General features: G+C 40.0%; 1 protein-coding gene across 1 annotated transcript in view; it reads right to left on the bottom strand.

Annotated features, from left to right (window-relative positions):
• The window catches only part of pspc1 (paraspeckle component 1), a 60,012-nt gene extending 36,900 nt beyond the window's left edge, over positions 1-23,112 (bottom strand). The window contains exons 1-5 of the mRNA XM_062527736.1: positions 22,635-23,112; positions 21,571-21,872; positions 16,490-16,585; positions 14,389-14,585; positions 13,316-13,400 (exon numbers count right to left, since the gene is read on the bottom strand). Of these exons, the coding sequence (XP_062383720.1) occupies positions 13,316-13,400; positions 14,389-14,585; positions 16,490-16,585; positions 21,571-21,872; positions 22,635-22,997 (1,043 nt within the window). The 5' untranslated portion in view covers positions 22,998-23,112. The remainder of the gene's footprint in view (positions 1-13,315; positions 13,401-14,388; positions 14,586-16,489; positions 16,586-21,570; positions 21,873-22,634) is intronic.
• Positions 23,113-25,311: the final 2,199 nt, after the last annotated feature.

Genomic DNA, 25,311 nt, shown 5'->3' on the forward strand with positions numbered 1-25,311 from the left:
TTAAAGAGATTTCTGTTAAATACATTTTATTTTCAGTTATCAAAAGTGGTGGGGACAAAATCGGTGTTAACAAGTGCTGGGTAGGCTACATGTACCCAGCGTCGCCGGTTAAAATGAACATGCCTCCGTTTTAAAATAGCCTATACATTTGTAAGTATTCCTATAGCATATAAATGTAGCCTAAATGTACATCTTGTCCATCTCTTTCGTCTTCGCCTTGACAAGATTCACGGAAGATTCGGACACGGAAATGCCATCTTGTAACCGTAATGAATTAATGAATTAATCCAAGGTTGCCTATCGAGTCTTTCAGGTTGAATTGAAGGCTATTTCCTTCTGATAGGCCTATAGGCGATTTTCTAAAACCATTTTCATTAATTTCAACAATGGTTTATTGAAACGTCGTTTGATTAATTTCGCGAGTCATCACCTTCATTTTAATGATTAAATGAGACGGATTAAATGAGACGGATATGCGGAGCATTTCTCTCCCTCTCCATTGACCAAAACGTTGCTCTGGCATCTCTGCTGGACTGACTGAGTTATAGGCTACGTCGCGTGAGAGAGCTGTGGGGTAGGCTGTAAAACATTCGATAACTCTGCAACTGCAATCTGAAATGCCGAGCATGGCTCTTTTCTCTGCTTGTCACCAACATTAGGGGTTCTTAGGGTATTTCCGTGTTTTCCGGTCTTATGTTGCCCCCTTGCGTTTGCAGTTTTAATTACAAAGTCCCGAACCTTCGGGATTCCCGATGTGCGGGAAAGAAAGGAGCATTCTCAACCCGTACCATCTGTAGGTCTAACAGGTCTACAGATGATGCTGTAGCTTTGGCCTTGAATACTGCTCTCTCTCACTTGGATCAGAACAACACGTATGTACGGATGCTCTTTATCGACTTCAGCTCCGCCTTCAACACCATAATACCATCTAGGCTCATCATGAAACTGCAAGACCTGAACATCAGTCCCTCCATGTGCAGCTGGATACTAAATTTCCGGTAACACTTTACTTGACGGGTTCGTTCATAACACATTCATAACAGCTGTCATGAACTGCACATGAAGCATTCATGACTGTTTCATGAAGCATGACTCAACATTCATACCAACCCTTTCATGAATGTGGAAGACAAAACGTCAAAAACTTGTCAAAATAAAAGTCCAACAATCGCAAAGGAGCATTGCTGTCTGTTTTGTTTTAGCCAACCTGATCATGTCACATCTTAGTCAACGGGGAAGTCCAGTGTCCAGGAGAATTTAGTTTGTCTGTTTGTTTATTTTATGATAGTAACCTCTGAAGAATGCAAAATTGTCTATAAATAGATATATAAAACAGGAATGTCCAACCATTCAGAGGTCCACAAATGGTCAGTAGCCTAGTTCACTTCCCAGTATGATGAATACTTCACAACTTGTATAGTAAAGTGACATTTGAAGTAGACTTCATAAAATATTCATGAGATGTTTACAAACGCTGGTGAGGATTCATAATACCCTGTATATGGATTACTAGATTGTTGGACTTTTATTTTGACAAGTTTTCGTCGTTTGTCTTCCACATTCATGAAAGTGTTGGTATGAATGTTGAGTCACGGTTCATGAATCAGTCATGAATGCTTCATGTGCAGTTCATGACAGCTGTTATGAATGTGTCATGAATGAACACGTCAAGTAAAGTGTTACCAAATTTCCTAACAGGCAGGCCACAGGCAGTACGGCTAGGTAACATCACCTCCTCCAGTCTAACACTCAGCACTGGTGGTCCACAGGGTTGTGTGTTAAGCCCTCTGTTGTATTCACTGTACACATATGACTGTGCAGCCACTGACAGCTCCAACACCATTATTAAGTTTGCTGATGACACCACCATAATCGGCTGCATCAAGAGTGGTGATGAGTGTGCCTACAGAGCAGAGGTGGCAGCAATGACATCTTGGTGTCAGGAAAACAGTCTGCTGCTCAATGTAACAAAGACCAAGGAACTGATAGTGGATTACAGACGGCTGCAGGGAGAAGAACACGCACCCATTCACATCGGGAGTGCAGCAGTGGAGAGAGTCAAAAGCTTCAGATTCCTAGGCATTAACATCAGTGAGGATCTGAGCTGGACACACCATATAGGTGTGATCACAAAGACAGCAAGACAGCGGCTCATCTTTCTGCGACGTCTGCGGAAATTTACCATGGACCACAACATACTGACCAACTTTTACTGCTGTACAATAGAGAGCATTCTGACTGCAGGGATGCAAACACACATGTGGTCAAAAAAGAGAGAGCCTCGGAGCGCGGGGGGGTTCTTGAAAGAACACCCAGTGCAACCTTTTTTTGTTTTGTCCAAAATGATTTTTGCAAATTGCAAAATCCCCCTAAACTTGCTGTTTAGGCCTACATAGCCCCATGCCTACACATTCTAAGGTTTCAGTGAAATATTGGCACACCACTAATAATATAGACAAAACAATTACTGCCAAGTACAAACAAATGATGGGAATACTATTTTTTATATAAGCTAATGTCCAACCAGCTCCTCTATAAGACTAGCTCTTCTCAACATTGCTTTATTGTGTTCTATATTCTATATACTATAGCTATTATTTATGCAAGTCCCATATACACTCCTACAAGTTTTTTTTGGTCAAGGCAGGTTGCTGCACTGCCAGCTACATCTAATCCAAACATAGTAGGCCAATAAAAAAAAGAGGATATAGTTGGTTGGTAATCTAAATGCAAAAAATGATAAGGGCTAAACCAAAATTATGCTAATCGCGATTATAGCCACATTGCTACAATTCAAACGATGTTGACATAAATTAACAACTACTACAATAAGGCCATGATTTCCAATACAACTACTAAACAACATAACATGACAAATTAGCCTCACTCACGTAATTGTCTTCCCATAATAGGCTAAGTAGGCATAGTCTAAAAAACAATTCTAGGTTATGCTCCACAGTAGGGATGTAACGATGCATCGTGACACGAATAAAAATCGATACAAATGCGTGACGATTCGCACCGGTTGATAGAAAAAATGAATCGCGATGAGTCACGTGACTTATGTCACTAGGTAGCCTACGGGGCACAGAACGAGGGAAGACGACGGTATGCAACAACTTTGAACTAGAGTGTATGGGTGCTTGAAATCCTTGAAAATGCTTGGATTTTAATGTGGTGTTTTCAAGGTTTGAAAAAGACATCATTTATTAAGTTGTTTTGTTTTTGCCACGCGTTCGCGTCCAGTTTGACGTGTCTGGATTTTCCGATAATGACAGCAATCTTGTGATGCTGATATTGACTTTTAATTTCTGCGCGTGTAAACTAGTCTAAGATACTGTGCTTGAACGAAGTTAGCTGTGACAGACTAACCTACTGGTTTTCATCGTTTTAACCACAAAGCCTGTCGACCTTAGGTCTACTCAATTGTTTAGTTAACACCTTGTCATTTCGCGTTTGTCCCGCCGTTCACCTCCAGTGCGCCCCATGTACATCAGAACATATGTCGGGATAGCCATCTCACTATGAGAAAACGTATGACGATAGTGCTAAGAGATTAACACGTTTGCATGCTTGGTAAACATCAGTCTTGCACATAATATTGAGCTGATTTTTTTAATGGAAATGGCTTACTGTAGCATATTGTGCTGATAGATGGAAAAAGTTGCCTATTTAAAGGCACAGTCTGAATTTTAATCCTAGCTCTCCATTTAGTGTGTGCACTTGAACAACTATAATGATGTAGCATATAACAGTGCTGCCCTACAAAGCAGAAAGGCAGTAACTGCATTTTTGGTCGAAAATTAGTTATTATAATTTTCATGACATTAAAGTTGTTATGAAGATTGAGTACCAAAAATAAGCTAATGTAAAAAAAAAAAAAAAAACTCCAATAACTGCTACATTAACTACAACCATAAGGCTAAGCAACAGCATAACTTTAAAATGTTTTTCTTTTTTTCAGTTTGCACTCTGCATTACTGCCTTTTTGCTTTGCAGGGCAGAGTAGGGCCTGCCATTTATTTTAAGAGGAGAGGTGGAGGACGTAATACTTTGGAAGGAGAGGGAGTCGTGCAATTTGATTTTCTTTGGAGCAACCTCTTCAAACAGCATCAATATCAAAAAAAAAATCGTGATAAAATCGTATCGTGAACAGAAAATCGTGATCCATATCGAGTCGTGAGTTGAGTGTATCGTTACATCCCTACTCCACAGTAGACATATGTGCTCCTCCCGACACTTAAAAGACAAAGGCTATTTTTGGACATGTTACGGTAGACACAGAGCTGTTTGATCTGATCTTAATCCTAATTTTATTATTGATGATATCAGCAGAGTCAGCTTTTATAACCCATCCAGAGGTGTGCATGACGAACTTTATCCACATGGCAAGCGGAGGACATGCGTAAAGGTGCGTAATCTAGTAGCCTTCTACCGTTCTCGCTGCCCTCAGTGAATTCTTTGATGTCATTAGATGGTTCCACATGCAATTCAATGGACAACTTCGAAGTAGAAAGAATTGTTTTCTTCTTCATTTACTGCATCTCAATTATCTACAGACCCCCCCCCCCCTCTAAAAAAAACTCTTCGGATTTGCATGATTCACACAAGTCCCACAAAGCGACGTGAAAAAAGCGGGAGGTGCCGAAAAGCGAGCTGTTTGCATCCCTGTGACTGGTGGCATAACAACATGGTATGGTAACAGCACTGCCCAGGATCGAAAAGCGCTACAAAGAGTCATCAGATCAGCACAGCGTATTACAAGGACTGAGTTACCATCCATCCAGGACATCTACAGTAAGCGATGCAGAAGAAAGGCCAAGCGTATAGTTTCTGACCCCAGTCATCCCAGCCACCATCTCTTCACCCTCCTGCCTTCAGGCCGACGATACAAGAGCCTAAGGACCCGTACCAGCAGATACAAGGACAGTTTCTACCCTCAAGTCATCAGGATGCTGAACCATCCTGGGAAACCCCCTTAAGATGGCACATTTCTTCTTATTTATTTTTTTTTGTCTTTCTAATTTATTTCTAGACACTTGCGCACAATGAATCTCATTACTTATACATTATTTTTATGATTATATGACAATAAACTTGAACTTGAACTTGAGGATGGCAATAACGTCAATGCACCTTTCAGTAAATACTGGTTGTTGAAGACATTTGAGCAGTTTTACTTATTAATTACTCATTTTTGTCATTTCTCCGACATAACAAAGGAACAGGACCACAGTCACATGTAAACCAACAATAGTAAACTATTAGCATTACCCAGGGATTAAAGAAAAAAAAAATCCTGAGCCTGAACTTTTTTAGACTCGTGCATGCGACTCTATACGACACTATGTTGGTCGATCGATTGGAAACCGGTTTACTTTTTGGAGTGTTTGCACATGACAGAGGCCTTGTTTGTGATGTTGGACACCAAGAAAGGCCAATAGGTGGCAATAGTAGTCCAACACACTACAATATGCTATATGTAGCATTTAGGATTTCTTTTTATATCAAGTTTTGCTACTAATCTTTGTCTTTGACAGGTTACAAATTGACCTACAATCATAAGGTGTCATGTTGTAAGGATATGTGAAATTGGAAGGCAGGCATTTGAAGAATAAGATTTAGTTGCAACCATTAAGTTAAGGTATTCAAAAAAAAGACAATGATTCTCTTTCTAAAGAGTAATAACAGTGTTTCCTACAGATTAGAAGGCAATGTGTGGTGGTCGCCTCATGTCTGATTTTTTATCGCTTTGTTTTCATATAATGTGAATTTATTTATTTAATGATTTTTTAACAAGATGTAAAGCACACACACACACACACACGTGTAATTATTTATACGTTCTGTATACTGACATTTCTGATATTCATAACAGAAAACTTTATGCAGCTTATTATAGCCTGCTATTCATATTACAACTCTACCTCTTAAATTCAGCTGTTAGATTGAAGCCTCAAAATATTGTAAACAAAGTAGCATAGTTGGCTAGTTTATCATACTCTGGTTGGACTGTTCAGTGTCCCCACGTGTGTTTAAGTTTCAAGGTAAGCTCATACTTTTTCTCCTTGGGACAGGCCCTTTAAATCTTGGAGTTGAAAAACATTGGTATTGAGATGGTCAGTCAACTTGAATGCAGAGTTTTAATCAGATGTGTGCAGCATAGCCTACTAATGATGCTAACCGTATTTAACAATAATTCAGCTAGTCGTCTTCTGTGCGTCATTGCGTTCACGATTGTGAATGTTTTGTTTGGATTAAATGTGCATGTCGAGGGGCGGTTGTCCATTGAGTGCGCACGAGAGCGGGCCAAGGAGAATTTGTTTACTTCTATACTGTTTGGTAAAGTTGCACGCATAGTCTACAAAATTTGCGGAAGAACTCATGCTTCCACCCGCAGCGTCAGGTGCATCAGTGCGACCACGCTTCCAGGGATGATCTCGTTATGGAGACAGACGCGGTGTGCACGAAGGGGAGTCTGTGTCTGTGTGTGTGTGTGTGTGTGTGTGTGTGTGTGTGTGTGTGTGTATTAAAGGGCGCGTGACGCGTGAGTGACAGAGAGGGAGAGCAGGGAAAGGAAATTCAGCTTAACGAATGCTGCGTGAAATGAACGCAGTCAATGGCCGCACGCCGGAATTCCGGCACGGTGCCGGAAAACTTTAATCCCTGTTATTACCACAATCCCTATGTTACTATACAATAAAGTAGCCTGGTCAAATCAGTTCCTATCGCGGGTGACTTTGTGGTTCTCCAGAGCCCTATTTTTACTAGCCCTGCTGTCTGTACCATGTCAATTACAGACACTATCATCATGATTATCACTGGCACCGAGCACACCACGCTTATTTGAACCCTCTGGCCAGCATTGCTGCAGGTAGACACTGAGGTATACACACAAAGACGCACTTCCATTCACAGACGCATCTTGACTTGACTAGACAAGATAAAACGTGGTGCATTTCTAAGCAGGTAAGAGGGATAAATATTGTGTGGCGCAGTAATATCCTCACTCTTGCACTTTCAATTTCACTTTGGAGTGAGGATAATACTGAGCCGAGTCTAAGCGCTCCCAATTGTTATTCCGCCACACAATATAGTTATCCCTCTTATCTGCTTAGAATACACCGCGTTTTATTTTGTCTCACCATACTTGGTTGTGTGACTACTCATGTAACTGTATTTTAATAGGGAAAACATGGAGGTGTTTGGCCACTTCTGACTTCATCTGTTTGGATCCTAATGAATGAACTGGGCTAGCTAAGTGCTATCAAAGTAGCGCCACGCGTCAGAGCCAGTGAGTGCACGCATTGAAACGGAGAGGTATGCATCAACTCGTCTTAGTTAAAGGAATAACATAGTTTAATATGAAAAAAACAGTGAAGTGTTCCTATTGTTCTATTGTAACGACTTTTGGTTGCAGTTCCACCAGAGATCCAATGGGGGCGATCGTCTATGGAGCTAGATGGCTAAATTTGTCTCTTTCACCCAATTGTCGTTGCGAAATCTCAGATTTGATTGCAGTTTTTGCAAGTTCAATATGGGTTATAGGTCGAAAGTTGAATGAACGAGTACTTATGTCCTTCCGATTTCTTACAGGTCGAGTTGTTGTTGCCCATACCACGCTAGCATTCTGCTAATAAAGCTTGAGTGTATGACGTCATTTACATTTTAAAAGTTTTAAAGCAAATAAGTGACTGTTTGCATGGCAACTTGTGAAAGAAATATATGCTTTCACCCGAGCCGCGTTAGGCGCACCAGTAGCTGCGTTTCCATTGACCATTAAATTGCGCAAATTAAGAGTTGCGAAAAGAAATGTGCTTAATGGAAACACACACATTTCGAAAAAAACTCACATGTTTCGATAAAAAGTTTTTGCGCTCGGGTGAGGTGGTATTTCGAGCGTATCGAAATTTGTATATTTTGCAAAACTGCAATGGAAACACTTTTTTCGCATCTGACGAGTCACGTGATCCAACAACCGGATGTTAGGAGGAACGAAACCGACGAAGAAGACTGCCGACAGGAAGTGGCACCGGGAGAATAATGTAAAAAAATTTTTTTTTTTTCATTAAAAGTGGCTCGTGTCATTCTAAAATGTTGAATCCACAGCTGTGAACTTGCCGACAACACTTTCTCAAAAACGCTGCATAGGCTACGCAATCGCTCAACTTTGTCTACCCATAGCAACAACGTTGCTATGCTTTGCTTGTTTAACGTGATGAGAACGGTGCTGAAAGAAATCTAGATTCTAGTTTTAGAAACTAATCAACTGGGCTGATCTACGAAATATTCCACTGACATGGCTGTGACATGATCTAAGCATAGGCCTACTACAACAAACTCCTGTGAAATATGTCATTTTTAATTTTATGTTTCTGCCCCACCAAAACGTAGGCCTCCTCCGCTGATGGCTTATAGCCTAATGACTGATAATCAGCGTGCCGTGGTGGCAATTTGAATGCATTTAGTGTAGGCTAAATCCCCATGGCTAAATCTGGGTAATGTTGATAACCACCATGTCTCCTAATGACTTACAGCACGCGAGAATACACGAGATTTTAATTTAGTTAGCCGAATGTAATGGAAACACCGCAATTGCGAAAATTGTGATATTCGACATTAAGACAATATCGACAAAGTTTTTGCGCATATTTGTAATGGAAACGCAGCTAGTGTGACCTAGAATTTTTTTCAGTCGCAAATTGGTTGCACTCTGGAGCCCGGCAACTAGTGGTGGAGAATACAAAGGAGATTTGTCACCCTACTTGGACCTACCGTCTGTTTTAATCAGTGATGTTGCTTGTTGCCATACGGCGCCTTGGGCGGTTAGAAGGTTAACTATTTCCTCCATAAAGCAGAGAATGAAAATCCAAGCTGGCCTGTTCTTTTGTTAACAAAGCCATGCCGGCTATAGTGGCCATATGCCATGTTGTGTGTTGTCTTGTTTCTGTACTGGTGCTTTTATTTTGATGTCTGTGGTTGGCATGCATATGTCAAGAGGGAAGAGGTGTAGTAATGAGTAAATTGATATATGCACCTGTGCATTGGTATGGCGGCATGGTGAGGAGGTGAGTAGGGAGAGCACATTTTTGTTGACAGTCACAATGTATGCAATACACTGTACTGCATGTATCACAAGGAAACATGACACTTTATTGCATCTTTGCAACTTATCATTACCATGCTCTGCTAATTGGATCGAAAATGTTTCACCTGCATATTGGACAATGAAAGAGGCAAACTGTGCAATTGATTCCACATTTGTATAGCGAGTTAGCACAGTGTTTTACCTCCCTCACTTTTACTAACAGCTATTTCGTGAAAATACCAGTGTTGGTCATCTTACTTTTAAAAAGTAATTAATTACAGTTACAAATCACTTCTGCCAAAAAGTAATTGAGCTAGTAAATTCAGTTACCACACTGTAAAAGTAATAGTTACTCATCAAAGTAACTGACGTTAATTTTATATTCTATTAACATCTTTAACGTCAAAGATATTTATATCAACTGATTGAATCTGTGGGTGGAAGTCAGAACGTGCGCATGGAATCCGCCCACCCAGCCCAGGCCCGGGATGGCTAATCTGCAATCTGGAAGTGCGCTGTTTTATCCATTGGTTTTATCGTGTTGCAGTTTAGGCAACTTTCCGCATAAGATGGGCTTAGATTTGGAAAGACATTACATCTACATTTCAGGAAGGGTCATCAATGGTAACAGATACGGTAATGATCATCTTTCGTTATTATTGTTAGCACTTCCTCAAACTAAGCTGCGTCTCTTCGGAGCTGTCATTCTCATAAGTGAGCCGCGGCCATTTCAGCTTCAAATGAGCTTCTAACGCTAGAAAAACGCCTTTATTTGCAACGCGATCACCTTGTGCCCAAACCATTTTCGGAGCAAAGGAACTATTTGTCCTCCACTTACAAGCTCCTTGGTTTGCAGGACTCATGTTTGGCGCTGTAGGATTTTAAAAAGTGACGTGACTGAAAGGGCGGTGCCGGGGCTGTGTGTATGAGCATGTGGCTCATACACACAGAGAGATGAGAGTTGGGAAATTGCGTGGTTGTTATTTCAAATAGCATAATTTATTTTAAACGAATGGGTTAACCGGTTTCAACCGGCTAATGAGCCTCGGTGGTCGGTCAAGAAAATGTGTAGTTTTCGCCATCCCTAATACAGGCTTGTCACTATTATGCCTATAACTATCGTGGCAAGTTCGATTGGCTACGCTACAGTATGTGCAGAAATTGAATGGCTTGGATTTGGTGAGTAGCCTATTCAAGTCATTTCTTTGCCTCCTGAAGTTGGATATGAAGTGGGCCTATGAATGAAATTATTTCCAGATTCCACTCTGGAAATAGGTACAAGTAGGTAGGTAGCCTACAGGTTGGTAAGTATGTATAGGTAACCTACTAGTCTGTCAAGTTCAAGAACAATAAAAAATGTCAAACTAACTACTAATCAGGGTGATTAGCAATATGTGACCGTTTAAAGGTATACTATGCAGGATTGGCGATTTCATCACCGGTTTCGCTTTCACTTTTAATTTTCGCTCGTTTTATGCTTGCATATTTCTCTGCAGAGCTTCCCCTACAGCTTTAGCGTGTATATTTGACAAAACTCCTAAATTGGTCAGTCTGCCGTGTCTTTTCATGAGACTTTACATGACACTTCCTGGAGTAGTGCATGGGTGCGTGCCCACTGTCTCCTGAAGTTGCAAGTGTGGTTTTACCGCTACAGACCACTAGAGCGGCCAAAAAAAACACAGTTCGACCGGTAATGACCCATTTAATCATATATAACAGTATGGAACGAATTGATTAACTGAAAAACGTTGCATAGTATACCTTTAAAGTGACGTTATTTTGAGAAAATCCACAATACAAACAAACTTCCGGGTTAAAATGTTGAATTACACGTTTTCATATAATTCGACAGTATACAGTCTACAGTTTGATATTGTGAACTAATTTCACGGAAAAACATACGTCTCAACTGTTAAACCCGGCGAAGATTCAACACATTTGCAGACATTCCAGTTGTCCACGCACTGTTAAAAAGGTGATTTCTCCTCTTCTGGCATATCGTGACTGGAGAACCATGTCAACTTTGGATGCGGTTATCTTAGCGATAGTTTGTGTAATACCCTTGATATACATATTGTTGGAAAGCTTAGTTTATGGCCGTTCACTTGAGCACAATAACTTAATTTTGTTCATTGTACCGAAACGACTGGTTTCGCTTTACAGGGTCACATATATTTTTTTTTATTAACTCAGGGGAGGGTATTCCTATATGATCCTATCCAGTGAACGCGCTTCATTCAACCCAATTGTAGTAACGCAACGCTTTAAATTCTTAGTAACGACAACGGCGTTGCAACGATGAGAAAAGAAATTAATTAGATTACTTCGTTACTGACAAATTAACGCCGTTAGTAACGTCGTTATACTTAAACGCTGTTACTCCCAACACTGGAAAAGACATTTACTAGTGCAGTCAGACGGTTTTTGCAACTTTGTCATCATCACCTTTAAAACAAAATCTAGAGCTACCTGTGCAGCCAGATGATAAATTCAAGGGTAACGTCCAGGCTTCCGCGAAAAATAGGATTTGATTGGCTTTAGGCAACAAGTCAGTATAAGATGACAATTTTGACGAGTTCATTCATAACACATTCATAACAGCTGTCATGAACTGCACATGAAGCATTCATGACTGATTCATGAAACATGACAACATTCATACCAACACTTTCATGAATGTGGAGGACAAAACGACGAAAACAATCTAGTAATCCATATACAGGGTATTATGAATCCTCTCCAGCGTTTGTAAACATCTCATGAATATTTTATGAAGTCTACTTCAAATGTCACTTTACTCTACGAGTTGTGAAGTATTCATCAAACTGGGAAGTGAACTACTAACCATCTGTGGACCTCTTACTTGACGGGTTCCTTCATAACACATTCATAACAGCTGTCATGAACTGCACATGAAACATTCATGACTGCTTGAAGAAACATGACTCAACATTCATACCAACACTTTCATGAATGTGGAAGACAAAACGTCAAAAACTTGTCAAAATAAAAGTCCAACAATTGCAAAGCAGCATTGCTGTCTTTTTTGTTTTAGCCAACCTGATCATGTCACATCTTAGTCAAAGGGGAAGTCCAGTGGCCAGGAGAATTCAGCTTTTTGTTAGTCTGGTTTTTTTTTTTTTTTTTTATGATAGTAACCTCTGAAGAATGCATAATTGTCTACACCAATGACTAAATAGATATATAAAACAGGAATGTCCAACCATTCAGAGGTCCACAGATGGTCAGTATACTAGTTCACTTCCCAGTATGATGAATACTTCACAACTCGTATAGTAAAGTGACATTTGAAGTAGACTTCATAAAATATTCATGAGATGTTTACAAACGCTGGAGAGGATTCATAATAGCCTACCCTGTATATGGATTAGATTGTTGGACTTTTACTTTGACAAGTTTTCGTCGTTTTGTCTTCCACATTCATGAAAGTGTTGGTATGAATGTTGAGTCATGTTTCATGAATCAGTCATGCATGCTTCATATGCAGTTCATGACAGCTGTTATGTGTTATGAATGATCAAGTAAAGTGTTACCGACATTTCTGTTTTATATATCTATATATACAGTCATTGGTGTAGACAATTATGCATTCTTCAGAGGTTACTATCATAAAATAAACAAACAGACAAACAAAAAACGAAATTATCCTGGACACTGGACTTCCCCGTTTACTAAGATGTGACATGATCAGGCTGGCTAAAACAAAAAAGACGGCAATGCTGCTTTGCGATTGTTGGACCTTTTGACAAGTTTTTGACGTTTTGTCTTCCACGTGCATGAAAGGGCTGGTATGAATGTTGAGTCATGTTTCATGAAACATGCATGAATGCTTCATGTGCAGTTCATAACAGCTGTTATGAATGTGTTATGAATGAACCCGTCAAGTGAAGTGTTACCACAGTTTTCTTAAAAGGCTTGTCAGAATAGCAGAATTTTTATTTTATTTTACTGTCTATGGAGAAAAACATTTGATTCTGAAAGCCGTTGGATCCGGAAAGAGATTCATTATCCCATTATCATCACTTAAAAACCGCATTGAGACTTCAGAATAAAGAGATGTCTGAACAGTACACAGTCCCCCTTCCTACACCCAGTGCCATTTGTTTAGAATTTTGAGCACTTCATCAACTACGATACCTTATCTCCCTCTTTCTCTGTATGGATCTGATTTTGTATCATCTGTGCATTGTGTGTATTGAGCTGTACCTCATCTCAATTTGCTTGCGCTTCTGAAGCTCCTGGTTCCTCAGCTCCTCCAAACGCCGGAGTTCTTCCTGTCGCCTCATGAGATCTGTGAGTAAAAAGTTGCAGAGAAAGAAATAGGTAAATGTCGCATTCACATCGGGTACACAAGCAGGTGCAAGGTGCATATGAAAACTTTGGTAAATCTGAAGTTCATAAGCGCAGATAGTATTTTCCTCTATCCAAGTTTCAGAGTGCTAACTACAAACCACGTCAAATTCCCTGACTTTTCCGCTCACTAAAAACCTGAAGAAGAAGAAATAATACTGCATGGAAAATATTGCTTTTGACAAATGCCTTGACAGATTCAAACAGGCAACAAACAAAAGTCCCTTATATTCCATGACACAACACAAAAGTCTATTCCATATCTGGAATAGACTTTTTAGACAATAATATTCCCTGAAATTTCAGGGAATATTCTAGCCTGACTCTCGCCAGACCCTTGTAGTTCCGCCATGCTCCACCAGAGACGTTTCGCTGAGCTCCACACAAGGGTCTGGGCTCGAGGGCAATCCAAACTCCTTCCAGGAAGCAAAAAATGATGAACCAATCAGGAGCGCCGAAGCGAGTGTTTGATTCAAACAACAATGGCGGCACGCAGCGAGGAGTCTTGTGTCGACATTGATTCTGCTATTTACACCGTTTTGTCGCATCTATCGAGTATTCATTCTTTAAAAGATGAACAGAGAATGGTTTTAAAGACATTTATTGGTGGCAAGGATGTTTTCACTCTTCTTCCGACCGGGTTTGGCAAGAGCTTGAAGTAGCCTAGCACGTCATTCAAGATAACGGACAAGTGGTTTATCAAATCACATGCAAGGATGTTTTACAAGGCCCCGCCTTAAGAAGTCCCAGATCCTTGTGTGAAGCTCAGCGAACTACAAGGACCTGGCAAGAGTCAGGTTAGGAATATTCAGGGTTTGTGGAGACCTTCACTTGCCTGAAATGAGGTCAATTTAAAGCATCTCGTCTGTGACTTGTCACTTGCACCTTGTCAGTCAACATGGGCTATGTTTGTAAAATTTTACACCTACCCTGCCTCATCATCATAAGCTGATGTTCATGCTTTGCTGCCTCCATCTCTGTCTCCAGCTTCTCGCGAGCCTCACAGATGTTCCTGTCCACTTGGTCCCGTTGCTGCTTTTCCATCTCATCCAGGGCCTTCCAGCGAGATGAGTACTCAAACTCAAAGGTGCCAGGCTGAGCAAAACGCGGAGTCTGCTCTCTCTCCCTGCAAGATGAAGAAGCAAGTAAGTTAAAGCTGTTGTTTGCATCAGGGTCATTCCACCTCAATTCAACGGATTTTAGAGAAACTTTCAGCTTGACCACCTCAGGTTTGCTTCAAACTTTTACCATCTAAAGAGTAACTATTTAAACCAACTTAGCCAAAATATTAGCTTGATATAGCTGATACATAAAGAAAAACATTTTTGAACATGGTACCCCCTTTCTGGTAAGAAGAGGTCGTAAAGAAGTGCAAATACTTGGGTGTTCATACAGACAATAAACTGGATTGGAAGTACAACAATGAGACTGTATAAAAGAAGGGTCAGAAAAAACTATTAAAGCTTGGGTAATTTAACTTGTGCAGCAAAATGTTGCAGATGTTTTCTGCCATCTGCAGGAGCAGCACCATTACAGCTAGGGATACTAAAACACTGAATAAGATGATTAGGAAGGCTGGCTTTGAACTGGGGACAGCTCTGAAAATTGGTAAAGCAACAAAAGAAAATGTCAAAAGTAGGGCTGTCAAAATAACTGATTCATTTAGATTAATTAATTTGAGATGAAATAACTGATTAAAAAAATTAACGCAGATTAATCGATGACCTTTGACCCGGAGCCATTCTAGTCAGTAACCATTAAACCGTAAAATGGGGAGACGAGAATGTGCTGCCTGGATCATTGATTGGCACATTTACTTTTAAAAAACGGCCTGACGGTGTTAAAAAGAAAGTGTTGATTAGTCCTTTGCAATGTCTGCAGCACAGAATTTGCATATCACCGGAGTCTGTCAACTCTTAAGTACCACATTACTGCAAAGACATAGTGTTGACATTGCGATTTTGCGATTACATTTTTATATGCGATTAATTTAGATTAATTAATCACAGAGTATGTAATTAATTCGATTACAAATTTTAATCGATTGACAGCCCTCGTCAAAAGTGCTTCTGACATCCCATGTGTGAGTATGACTTACAAGAAAACATTTAAAAAGTGTGCAGCTGCAGCAGGCAGCTCACTGCTGCAGGTTGTGCTTAACCTCATTGAATGCTCGGAGTGTTTCACTAATTCACCATGGGATAAAAACAGAAACCAAATTTCCCTCATAGGATCAAAATAGTATCTATGCTTATACCTATCTGCAACTAAATAGAAATCTATTCTGGAGTTTAGTCATTACGTAATTGTCTTTACAGTCTGAACTTTGCCTGCCTTTATATTTCTGGTTTACTTTTCACTATTTCATTAACCACTGTTTGTCATAGATGCATTATGATCTTCATGCATTTGTTGCATTTAGTCTTGGCAACACATTTAATGTGTGGCAGTCAACACTAAATACTCAAACTAAACACATTGTAATTCTAATCTCATATCTTCGTAACTTTGTATACTGCTTACCACCATTCAAACTCTGTGTAGACTTGTTAGTTTATCGTGGGGAAACTGAGAGATCATAGCACTATAGGTAAATAGAGGAGTTTTGGGGGTAAAACCATTTTGGCGGTGTTGTTTAAATGTATATCACTAACATGGGGTTTGTATCTGCAAAGTGGTTTTGATGGGAGAAAAATATATTTATTGTGTTTTATGTCAGCTAGTTAGATTTATTATTTAGTAATAATTGTGAACTTAAATTTGAATGTTCCTGCTGGCGCACAACTATTTATTTATAATATTAGGCCTAGTAATAAAATGAATATTGATCATAATAATAATAATACACAACACTATATTAACATTACAGATATGAATTTACTCTGAAGTTACTAGGGCTAGTTCACAGCATAACATCTGTTGTGGATATTAATAAATTGCACTTAGTGACGCAAAGCTGTTTTTTATCCGATTCACTGACTGCACCTTTGATCAATTCAGTAAAAACACACCTTTGTATTGATAACCTACTTGTGATACTGGGCTGACTTCTGCAACAGCTTCTCGGGAAGGCCATCTTCTTCATCAAATTGTTCTGTCAACTCCACAACAACAGGCCGAGGTGACCTGGAGGTATTACGGGAAAGATATTACAGTTTGAAAATTACTGTCTGGTATTGTCCCAGAAGCTTATGTGGAGACCCATAAAACCCTTTATTGCAACAATTGCACTACTCAGGCTTTCTCAAGTCACGCTTTCAGGTGAAAAAAAGTCTGTTCCAATAAATTGTTTGAGATGAGGATGTCGACATTACATCAACTTAAATGCCCTACTTCAATGATCTTTTTACATTTTCAATAGATACATTAAATTGAATAAAACAAACACAAATATTGATCTTTCATTTAGATTTCCAAAGTTGTTGTTACTTGGTTTGTCCACCTGAGAGCACATGTTACTACAAGACTACAGTAGTTCCACAACGACAACAAATTGCAGTTCAGACAAGAAAAGCCAGCATTTACTTTAGGTTAAGTAGATCTGCGAAGCATTCAATAATGAATATTTCTTATAATTATATGTTATTAGTCTGGTTTTCACCATACTAAGCTCAATCTTTTAAGCCTTTAAGCCTTTTTTAGCCTACTAAAGTCGGTCGCTAGAATCGCAAACACGTCCTTCTGCTGTATGAACTGTTCCAGGGCAAGTTTTTGTTCTGTTTTCAAAGAAAACCTGCCTTTAACATCTTCCAAAACGGAAGCGACAGCGGCTGCTGCTTTCGTTTCGTTGCTGCTTTCGTTTCGTTATTGTCACGTCACCGGCCAATAGACCTCTGAAGTTCGCCTACAAAAAAGCCACCATCTTTGCCCAAATAAGGAGATCCGGTATCTTGAGATTTTTTCTATGGGAAAATAACATGGGGATTTTCAATAATCGCACCTGTTAAACTCTCGCGGGGATGATGACATTTGAAATGCAGACGTTTTTCACTACACAGTTTTGTCCACTGCCTTCTAATGGATACGGTGATCTTCGGCAGGTGAAGACAGCACACTTTGATCTTTGCTACCCCAAAGCTAACTTACAATGCAACTTGCCATAGGCAGTTAGCTTCAATTACCGTAAAACTCCAAACAATAGCCCGGGCGTTTATTTTGCCAAGTCGCCAAAATGCACCGGCGTGTATTTGAGACAGGCGTCTATATGAGACAGGCGTTTAATTTAGTGTTGTTAGTTGAGTGTAGGTTTATTGTAGGATTAGAAATAACTACCCAATAGCATAAGCAGACGGAAAGCATGACAACAGGAGGTTACCACATTATATTACGGTAGGCTACTTTATTTAGCCTATAATTCGAATGTGTTTCACAAATCAGATCATATTAGAATTAGCCTACTATATTAGATATGTCTTGAATTATTGGCAGCTTAAAATAGGCCTAACGAAACGATGTGACAGCCGGCTGAACAATTCAAGTTACCATCGAGCCTGTGAACTTGTTGCCCCTGATAACACATCAACAATAAAGAATGAATGCTACCCTGTAAAACAACTGCAATCGTGTGATTAAAAATGATCCTATTAATCGCTATCACCGTGATCCTCAACTAGGCTACTACAAGTTGATTTGCGAATTCCTCCTCCTGGTCGCTCTCCTCCACTTGCCTGCTTTGCTTGCGCAGCTCCCGATGCGCAGGGCTCTCCCTCTTTGGAGACAGACGTTACAGCTCAGCCTTTAAGCACCCTCTTTGGATCAACCGAGAAATATCTTGCCACTGCTTCTCCCGAATTTTGTTAGGCAAATTTGACAACTGTCGGCTTAAATGTCATTTAAATCAAGTATTTTTCTTTTCCGCCACGGTATTGAGAGAAATGCGGAGAAACGCGGAGAAATGAGAGAAAGTGAAACTAAACAAAGAAAGTTCGTGATAAAATATGTTGTCTAGTGCGCAAATTTAAAATAAATGGCATTAATTAAGTAATGCAGGACATAGGCCAATGTCGAAAAAAGTTAAGCATTTGGAACTCTGGCCTTCACCTCCGCAGTCATGCAATTATAAATGTAGTGTGCGCAATCTGCACCATGCTGGCTATCTGACGGGTATAAGAAGAATAAATACAACCCGAAACTAAAAAAAACAGACCAGGCTTCTGTTGGAGACCGGCCTTTATCCCAAATCTGTAGCCACACCGGGCGTTTAAAAGAGACATGCGTCTATTTGGGACTCGGCTATTGTTTGAAGTTTTACGGTAACTCCCGGATCTCCTTATATGGGCAAAGATGGCAGCTTTGGATCCTTTTTGTAGGCGAACTTCAGAGGTCTATAGCGTGCCAGGACTAGAGTATGGCCGTTTCTGATTGGAGCCAAAGATTCGGGCAGTGAAACAGAGAAGATAGATCTGCTGGTATCCAGCCTGAGCTGCCGGGCGAAATTCAAATTCCCCAGAAGTTCAGGCAGGGTTCACCCAGCCTAACGTGTTAATACATGTGCAATAAACAAAATGTAAGTATGGCTGCATTTAACATTTTAACAGACTAAAATGACATAGGCCTAACAGTAGGCCTACCAGCTGGCATTATATGGTCACGCGATGGCAGTCTGAAAAGTTTAGGTTAAAATGTATGGCAACCGAGGAAGAACAATACAGGCGGAGGTCTGCACTCTCTGGGTGCCTCTCATGTAGGGATTTATCGGTCCCTCCTTCCTCCCTCAATCCTCGTTCACCGGAAATCGCTCACAGTTGACTTCACGAGGCATCTCATTCAATGTAATTGCAACCAGAGGGGGCAAGACCGAGGACAGAGGAGGGAAGTGGAAATCCCGATACGAGAGGAAACGCATACATCCCACATGGAAGTGTTATTTCAGAGATGGGCGTTCTGTGGTAGGGCTGGGCGATATATCGATATTTATACGAGAGGAAACGCAAGACCATCCCACGTGGAAGTGTTATTTCAGAGATGGGCGTTCTGGCTACGCATGGATGACGTATCCTGTTTAACGTTTAAAAATATAGAAATATAGAAATGTTGACTGTTATTTATGGCGTGTGAAATTGATGCTAAAAGCTATAGTGGGATTATGTTAGGGGCTCATGAAGAAACATAAATGCAGCCTAACGAACAATAAATTCATTATTTGAACGTCCTTATTAACATTTGCCATTGAAACATTTCGTGTATCAGTGTTTCCCACACATAGACAAATTTGTGGCGGTGCGCCACAGATTCAGCACCGGCCGCCACATATTGCGTTTCGTTATTCTTTTATTCTTTTATTTATTTATTCTTATTTTGAAACGCTAACGCTAAACACGCAGCATTCGTAAAGCTGAATTTCCTTTCCCTGCGCTCCCTCTCAGTCACTCGCGCATCAGTCTCTCATACACACACACGCACAGCCCCTACCCTCCGTGCACACCGCGGCTGTCTGTCTCCATGAAAACCAACGAGATCATCCCTGGAAGCGTGGTAGGTGAGGTGGTCGCACTGATGCACCTCACGCTGCTCGGGTAGAAGCATAAAGTTCTCCCGCAACATTTGTAGTCTATGCGTGCAACTTAATTACCAAACAGTAGAAGTAAACTCATTCTCCTTGGCCCGCTCTCGTGCGCGCTCAATGGACAGCCGCCCTCCACATGCACATTTAATCCAAATAAAACATTCACAATCGTGGACGCATTGACGCACAGAAGACGACTAGCTAAATTACTGTTATATTCGGTTAGCATCATTAGTAGGCTATGCTGCAGACATTTGATTAAAACTCTTGCATTCAAGTTGACTGACCAACAATGTTTTTCAACTCCAAGACTTAAAAGGGCCTGTCCCAAGGAGAAAAAGTATTAGCTTACCTTGAAACTTAAACACATGTGGGGAAACTGAACAGTCCAACCAGTAGAGTATGATAAGCTTAGCCTGCTATGTTTAGGCCTACAATATTTTGAGGCTTCAACCAGACAGCTGAATTTAAGAAGTGGAGTTGTAATATGAATAGTAGGCTATAATATGCATAAAGTTTGCTGTTATGAATATCAGAAATGTCAGTATAGGCCTATATAATGGAAATAATTACATAATGTGTGTGTGTTTCAAACAAAAACAAGCTTCACATCTTGGTAAAAAAAAAATACATTATATGAAAGGAAAGCGATAAAAAGGCGATGCAATGAAAAACATGGGTGCACACCCCCCCCCCCCCCCGTCAGACATGGGGCGACCACCACACATTGCCTTCTAATCTGTGGGAAACACTGTGTATCTACACAAAAAAGCATCACGTCGGACCTAGTGATTTTTAACTATGCAGTTATGAGTTGTGAGTGTCCTTTTTCATCAGCAGAAGAGCTGACGAGTTGCATACAGATGTCGGCCTATAACGCGTCTTTTGGATCCGCCCTTTCACTGACGTCTCACGTTTTCAAAATGTGTATGCAGTCGAGGACGTCTCATTTGCGCAGTTCATCGGGCTTCGTTCCTCCATCCTCCGCTTGTTCCTTCGTCGTTTCCTTCACAAAATTCATTAGGAGGGGCTATAACCGGGGGAAGGATCGAGGAAGGAAGGAAGGACCGATACATTCCTACATGAGAGGCACCATGTGAGTGCTTTTCTATATGCTATGTGTTTTCAATTGGCAGGTGTATCAGGCTAGTTAGTGTACTACTGTGCTTCTAGCTGGGTTATGACATGTGGTGTGGGTTGTGGTTGACTCGATAGACATGTCGTGTTTTTATAAATGGTTTACCTGGTCTGTTTGGCAGGAGCTGTGATGCGCTTGGCTCGCTCCGTGCCTGATTATTTTATCTATTTTCTAATACTTCAGGTATGCCACAAATTTATTTTTTACTGTTTCAACATTTTAATTGTTTGTTGCGGGGCTCTTTTGCAACTGCCCTGAGGCAGGAGCTGAGATGTGCCTGATAATTTTATTTATTTTCGAATATCTCAGAAAGCAATGAAGCAACGAAATTCCATTCAGTTGTGGCGACCGTCATTTCATACACAGCGCAGAATGATTGAGGGAGGGGAGAGACGACCTCTGTTACACATGGAAATGTAGTCGATGACGCCATCTATTATCAGCACAGTTATCAACATTATTCCTTACGTGGTAAGAAGCAGTGCTCCATCGTTGCAGCGGTCCAGCGCTTTCCTTGCAGCAGGCTTGTTGGCAAACTCAACAAAGCCTTTTCCTGTTGGTCGGCCACGATCATCCACTTGCACAATGGCCCTCTCTACTGGACCAAATTGACCGAAGGCCTGCTCCAGTAACTCATTAGACACCACAGGAGACAGGTTGCGGATTGTCAAAGCGGCACCATGTGTTGCAAAGCGGATGCGAATGGGCCTGTTTTTCAACACAGTACCATCCAACTCTGCCTTAGCGATTTCTGCAAGAGTTCTTGTTTCCTAAAAGAGATGAAACGAAGTTGGTTCAAATAAACCTCATCACCACACTAAGCTTAATCTTTAAGACTGAACATTACTTAGTCTGGGGAGGCTACACTTCATTTCTACTGCACAAGAGGAGTGATCAGTTGGCATAGCTCAAATGATTCTGTACGCTTTTGGATAGTCCTTCAACCAATGAGACCAACAATCCGGGTGCGCCATATGGATAAGCTAGTTTGTGATTGGACCCAGAAGATGTGGACAGGAAGCAGGAGAGACAGATGTGCAGGTGTGCAGCCTGAGCTGCAGCAGGGTTAAATCCAAACCACTGGCAGATCAGACGGGGTTTACCCAGCCTATCTATCCTTCAGAGTAGTAGGTAAACAATCAGATGTCAATGCCATGCAATGGAAAATTATGGCATTCTCGTTTTGTAATTAAGTAATAAACTACAAGCAACCAGATAGCTGCTGGGTAAACAATGGACCCTCAGTAGGTAGAGCTTTTCTCGGCTGTTTCTGGCCCCAGGCAGGGGTTGTTAGACTGGTGTTATTAGACTGGTATTTAACTCTGAGGAAGGTGTTAGCCTTAAAGGAAACTATGCCAGGACTTGAACTCCAGCATCAGGAGGTCCTGAAAGCATCATAGCTCATTGTATTGAGAACCTCATATTTATTTACATGGACATATTAGCAAAGTTGTAAATGTACGAGCTTTAAACAAGTCCTGTTTACTCCTAGCAACAACTCTAGTAACGTAGAGTATTAACGTTATCCTTACCAGCCGAATAAAGCCAAAACCTCGGTCTCGATTGATGAATACTTCGTTTGCCTCCCCATATTTGGAAAATAATTTTTTGAAGTCCTCTTCAGTTATGTCACTTGGTAGGTTACCAACAAATAATCGGCATCTTTGTGTGAATGTTTTTTCTCCAGGTCTACGAAAGCTTTTCAAATCTAGCGTCATCTCCATCGATTCGCCTCCATCATTTTCAGCTCCTGGACTAACCACAGAAGGTGGTTGTGCTCCTTCCTCCATGTTTGGCCTTCGTTCCATTGGCGAATCGGTGTTGCGCTTCTGATTTAAAGGTTTTGGTGAAACACTGTTTTGAATATTTACCTGTTTAAGGTTTCGGTTTGCCATAGCAGATGATATTAACAAATAAGACTACACTGCAATGTTGTTAAATAACCGTGTTCATTCAAATATATTGCAACGATACGACAAATCCTTTGAAGCTGCCTAATTTCAAAATGGCGTGAGGCGGCGCAGGGGCTGATGGGAGCAAACGTACTTCCGGCTTCAAAATTGGAGCCCGTTTCTCAGAACGCAAAACCAGCGAAAGTCTAGTTAAACAGCTTACAGCAGCTGGTCATTAGGTTAACTTTAGGCTAACGTTGTGACTGGCTACCATCTATCTATCTATTAAAGATGAACTGAACTGAAATAATTAACTTTGATGAAGTGTTAGTCATCACAATTACAAATAAATTGCACTAAAATTTTTAATAAAAAAATTACATAGCCTTTTTTAAGCAACACAAAAAATGCGTTTGTTAGTTTTTTTTTTTTTTTTTTTTTTTTTTACTCTGCTTTATTAAGACAAAAGCAAATATACAAATGAATACAGAAGGATACACATGAAACAGTAGAATCACAATTAGGCTACACAAAATAATATTACAAGGTGCACAAACAATTCAAATCAAATGAAAAGTAAATAAAAACTCAAATAAATTAAATTACAGAAAAATAAAGGAATAAATAAAATTATCTGGGGGAATTGACAAACACTTTATTATAGTGTGTAAGCAAAGTTGTAGCTTTTTGGTTCTCCAGACGTTTAACAATAACAATAAAGGATTCAAGTTCTGCACTAAATTGCTGTATATTTGGGGTGGCCAAAGCAAATTTTTGTTTGTGTATATAAAACTTAGTCATTAAAATAACAAAATTACAAATAAACTCTAAGCTAGTGTCTTCTTTATTTTCATAGTACACAAAGACATCTTTCAAAGAAAATGTAAGGTCAGGGTACTTCCCTGAGAACCAGTGGTTCAAAATGTCTGTCCATAACTTAGAAGTGACAGGGCAACTGTAAAATAAATGTGTCAAAGTTTCACTATGAGCCTTACAAAAGGTACATATATCCTCAATATCACAATATTTAGAAACAATAAAGTGTACTGGATAGATTGTGTGCAAAATTTTAAAGTGCACTTCTTTAACTTTGTTACTTATACAGTACTTGAAAGGAGTTAACCAAGATTTACGCCAGTTAATGGGCCCAATTATGCCATCCCAAAAGAACTTGCCCCTAGGAGAGATCTTATTTCTTTCCTGAAGCATAACTCGAATATGTTTGTTACTACACTTCTTGTCAGTGATAGGAACGCCATTTAGTGAAAGTGTAGGAAGAATAACATTAATTGTATTATAACAAAGATGACATTTGAGTAGCTGTAACAGGCCAGAAGGGATAGCCTTTGTGACCAACTTATATTCTCTGAAAGGTAGAGGGAAACAATGCTGAGCCATGAATTGTTCATAAGACAGCACATCCCCTTTACCATTTAACAAGTCCATAACACGATTGATACCCTTATCATACCAGTTTTGAAGAAAGATAGATTTGTTCTTGCTGATGATCTTACAGTTATTCCAAAGAAAGGCACAATGTGGGGAGAAATTGTGCAAGTAGCAGATTTTCCAAGATAGCAATGCTTGTTGGTGAAAATTTGACAACTTAATTGGAAGTTTAGATATTGAGTAATCACATTGCAACAGGAAATGTATACCACCCACCATATTAAAGACATTGTGAGGAATAAAGTTCCAAATCGTGAGAGGATTACACAAAAGTCTCTTAATCCAATTGACTTTAAAGGAATAATTCAAATCAAAGAAGTTTACTGCTTCAAGTCCACCCTCTCCTTTACAGTTAGTGATAACTCCTTTTTTGAGTTTGGCTGTTCTGTTTTTCCAAATGAAATTAAAGAATAGCTTATTAATTTCTTTACAAACAAAATCATTAACAAAAAGACAGAGAGAGGGATAAACAAAACGTGATAACCCTTCAGCTTTAGACAGAAGAACACGTCCAAAAATAGACACATCCCTTACTAACCAACTATTCAGTTTCATTTTAGCCATTTTTAACCTGGAGGAAAAGTTAAGATTTTGTCTTTCAGTATTGTTATTAGTGATATGTATACCCAAATACTTTACTACAGACCGTACAGCTATGTTACAGATGGAAGTCTCTGTCATGTTATGTAAGGGAAGCAAATCACATTTGTTTAAATTAATAGTTAAACCAGAGGCCTTTGAAAAATCTTCCACTAAAGCAATGACTTTAGAAACTTGGTCCTTATTTTTCAAAAACAATGTGGTGTCATCAGCCAATTGAGAAATTTTCAACTGTTTACCAAAAATCTCAATACCCGAGAAGCTGTTT

The sequence above is a fragment of the Sardina pilchardus genome, chromosome 23, assembly GCF_963854185.1.
Source record: "Sardina pilchardus chromosome 23, fSarPil1.1, whole genome shotgun sequence".
NCBI classification, from domain to species: Eukaryota; Metazoa; Chordata; class Actinopteri; order Clupeiformes; family Clupeidae; genus Sardina; species Sardina pilchardus.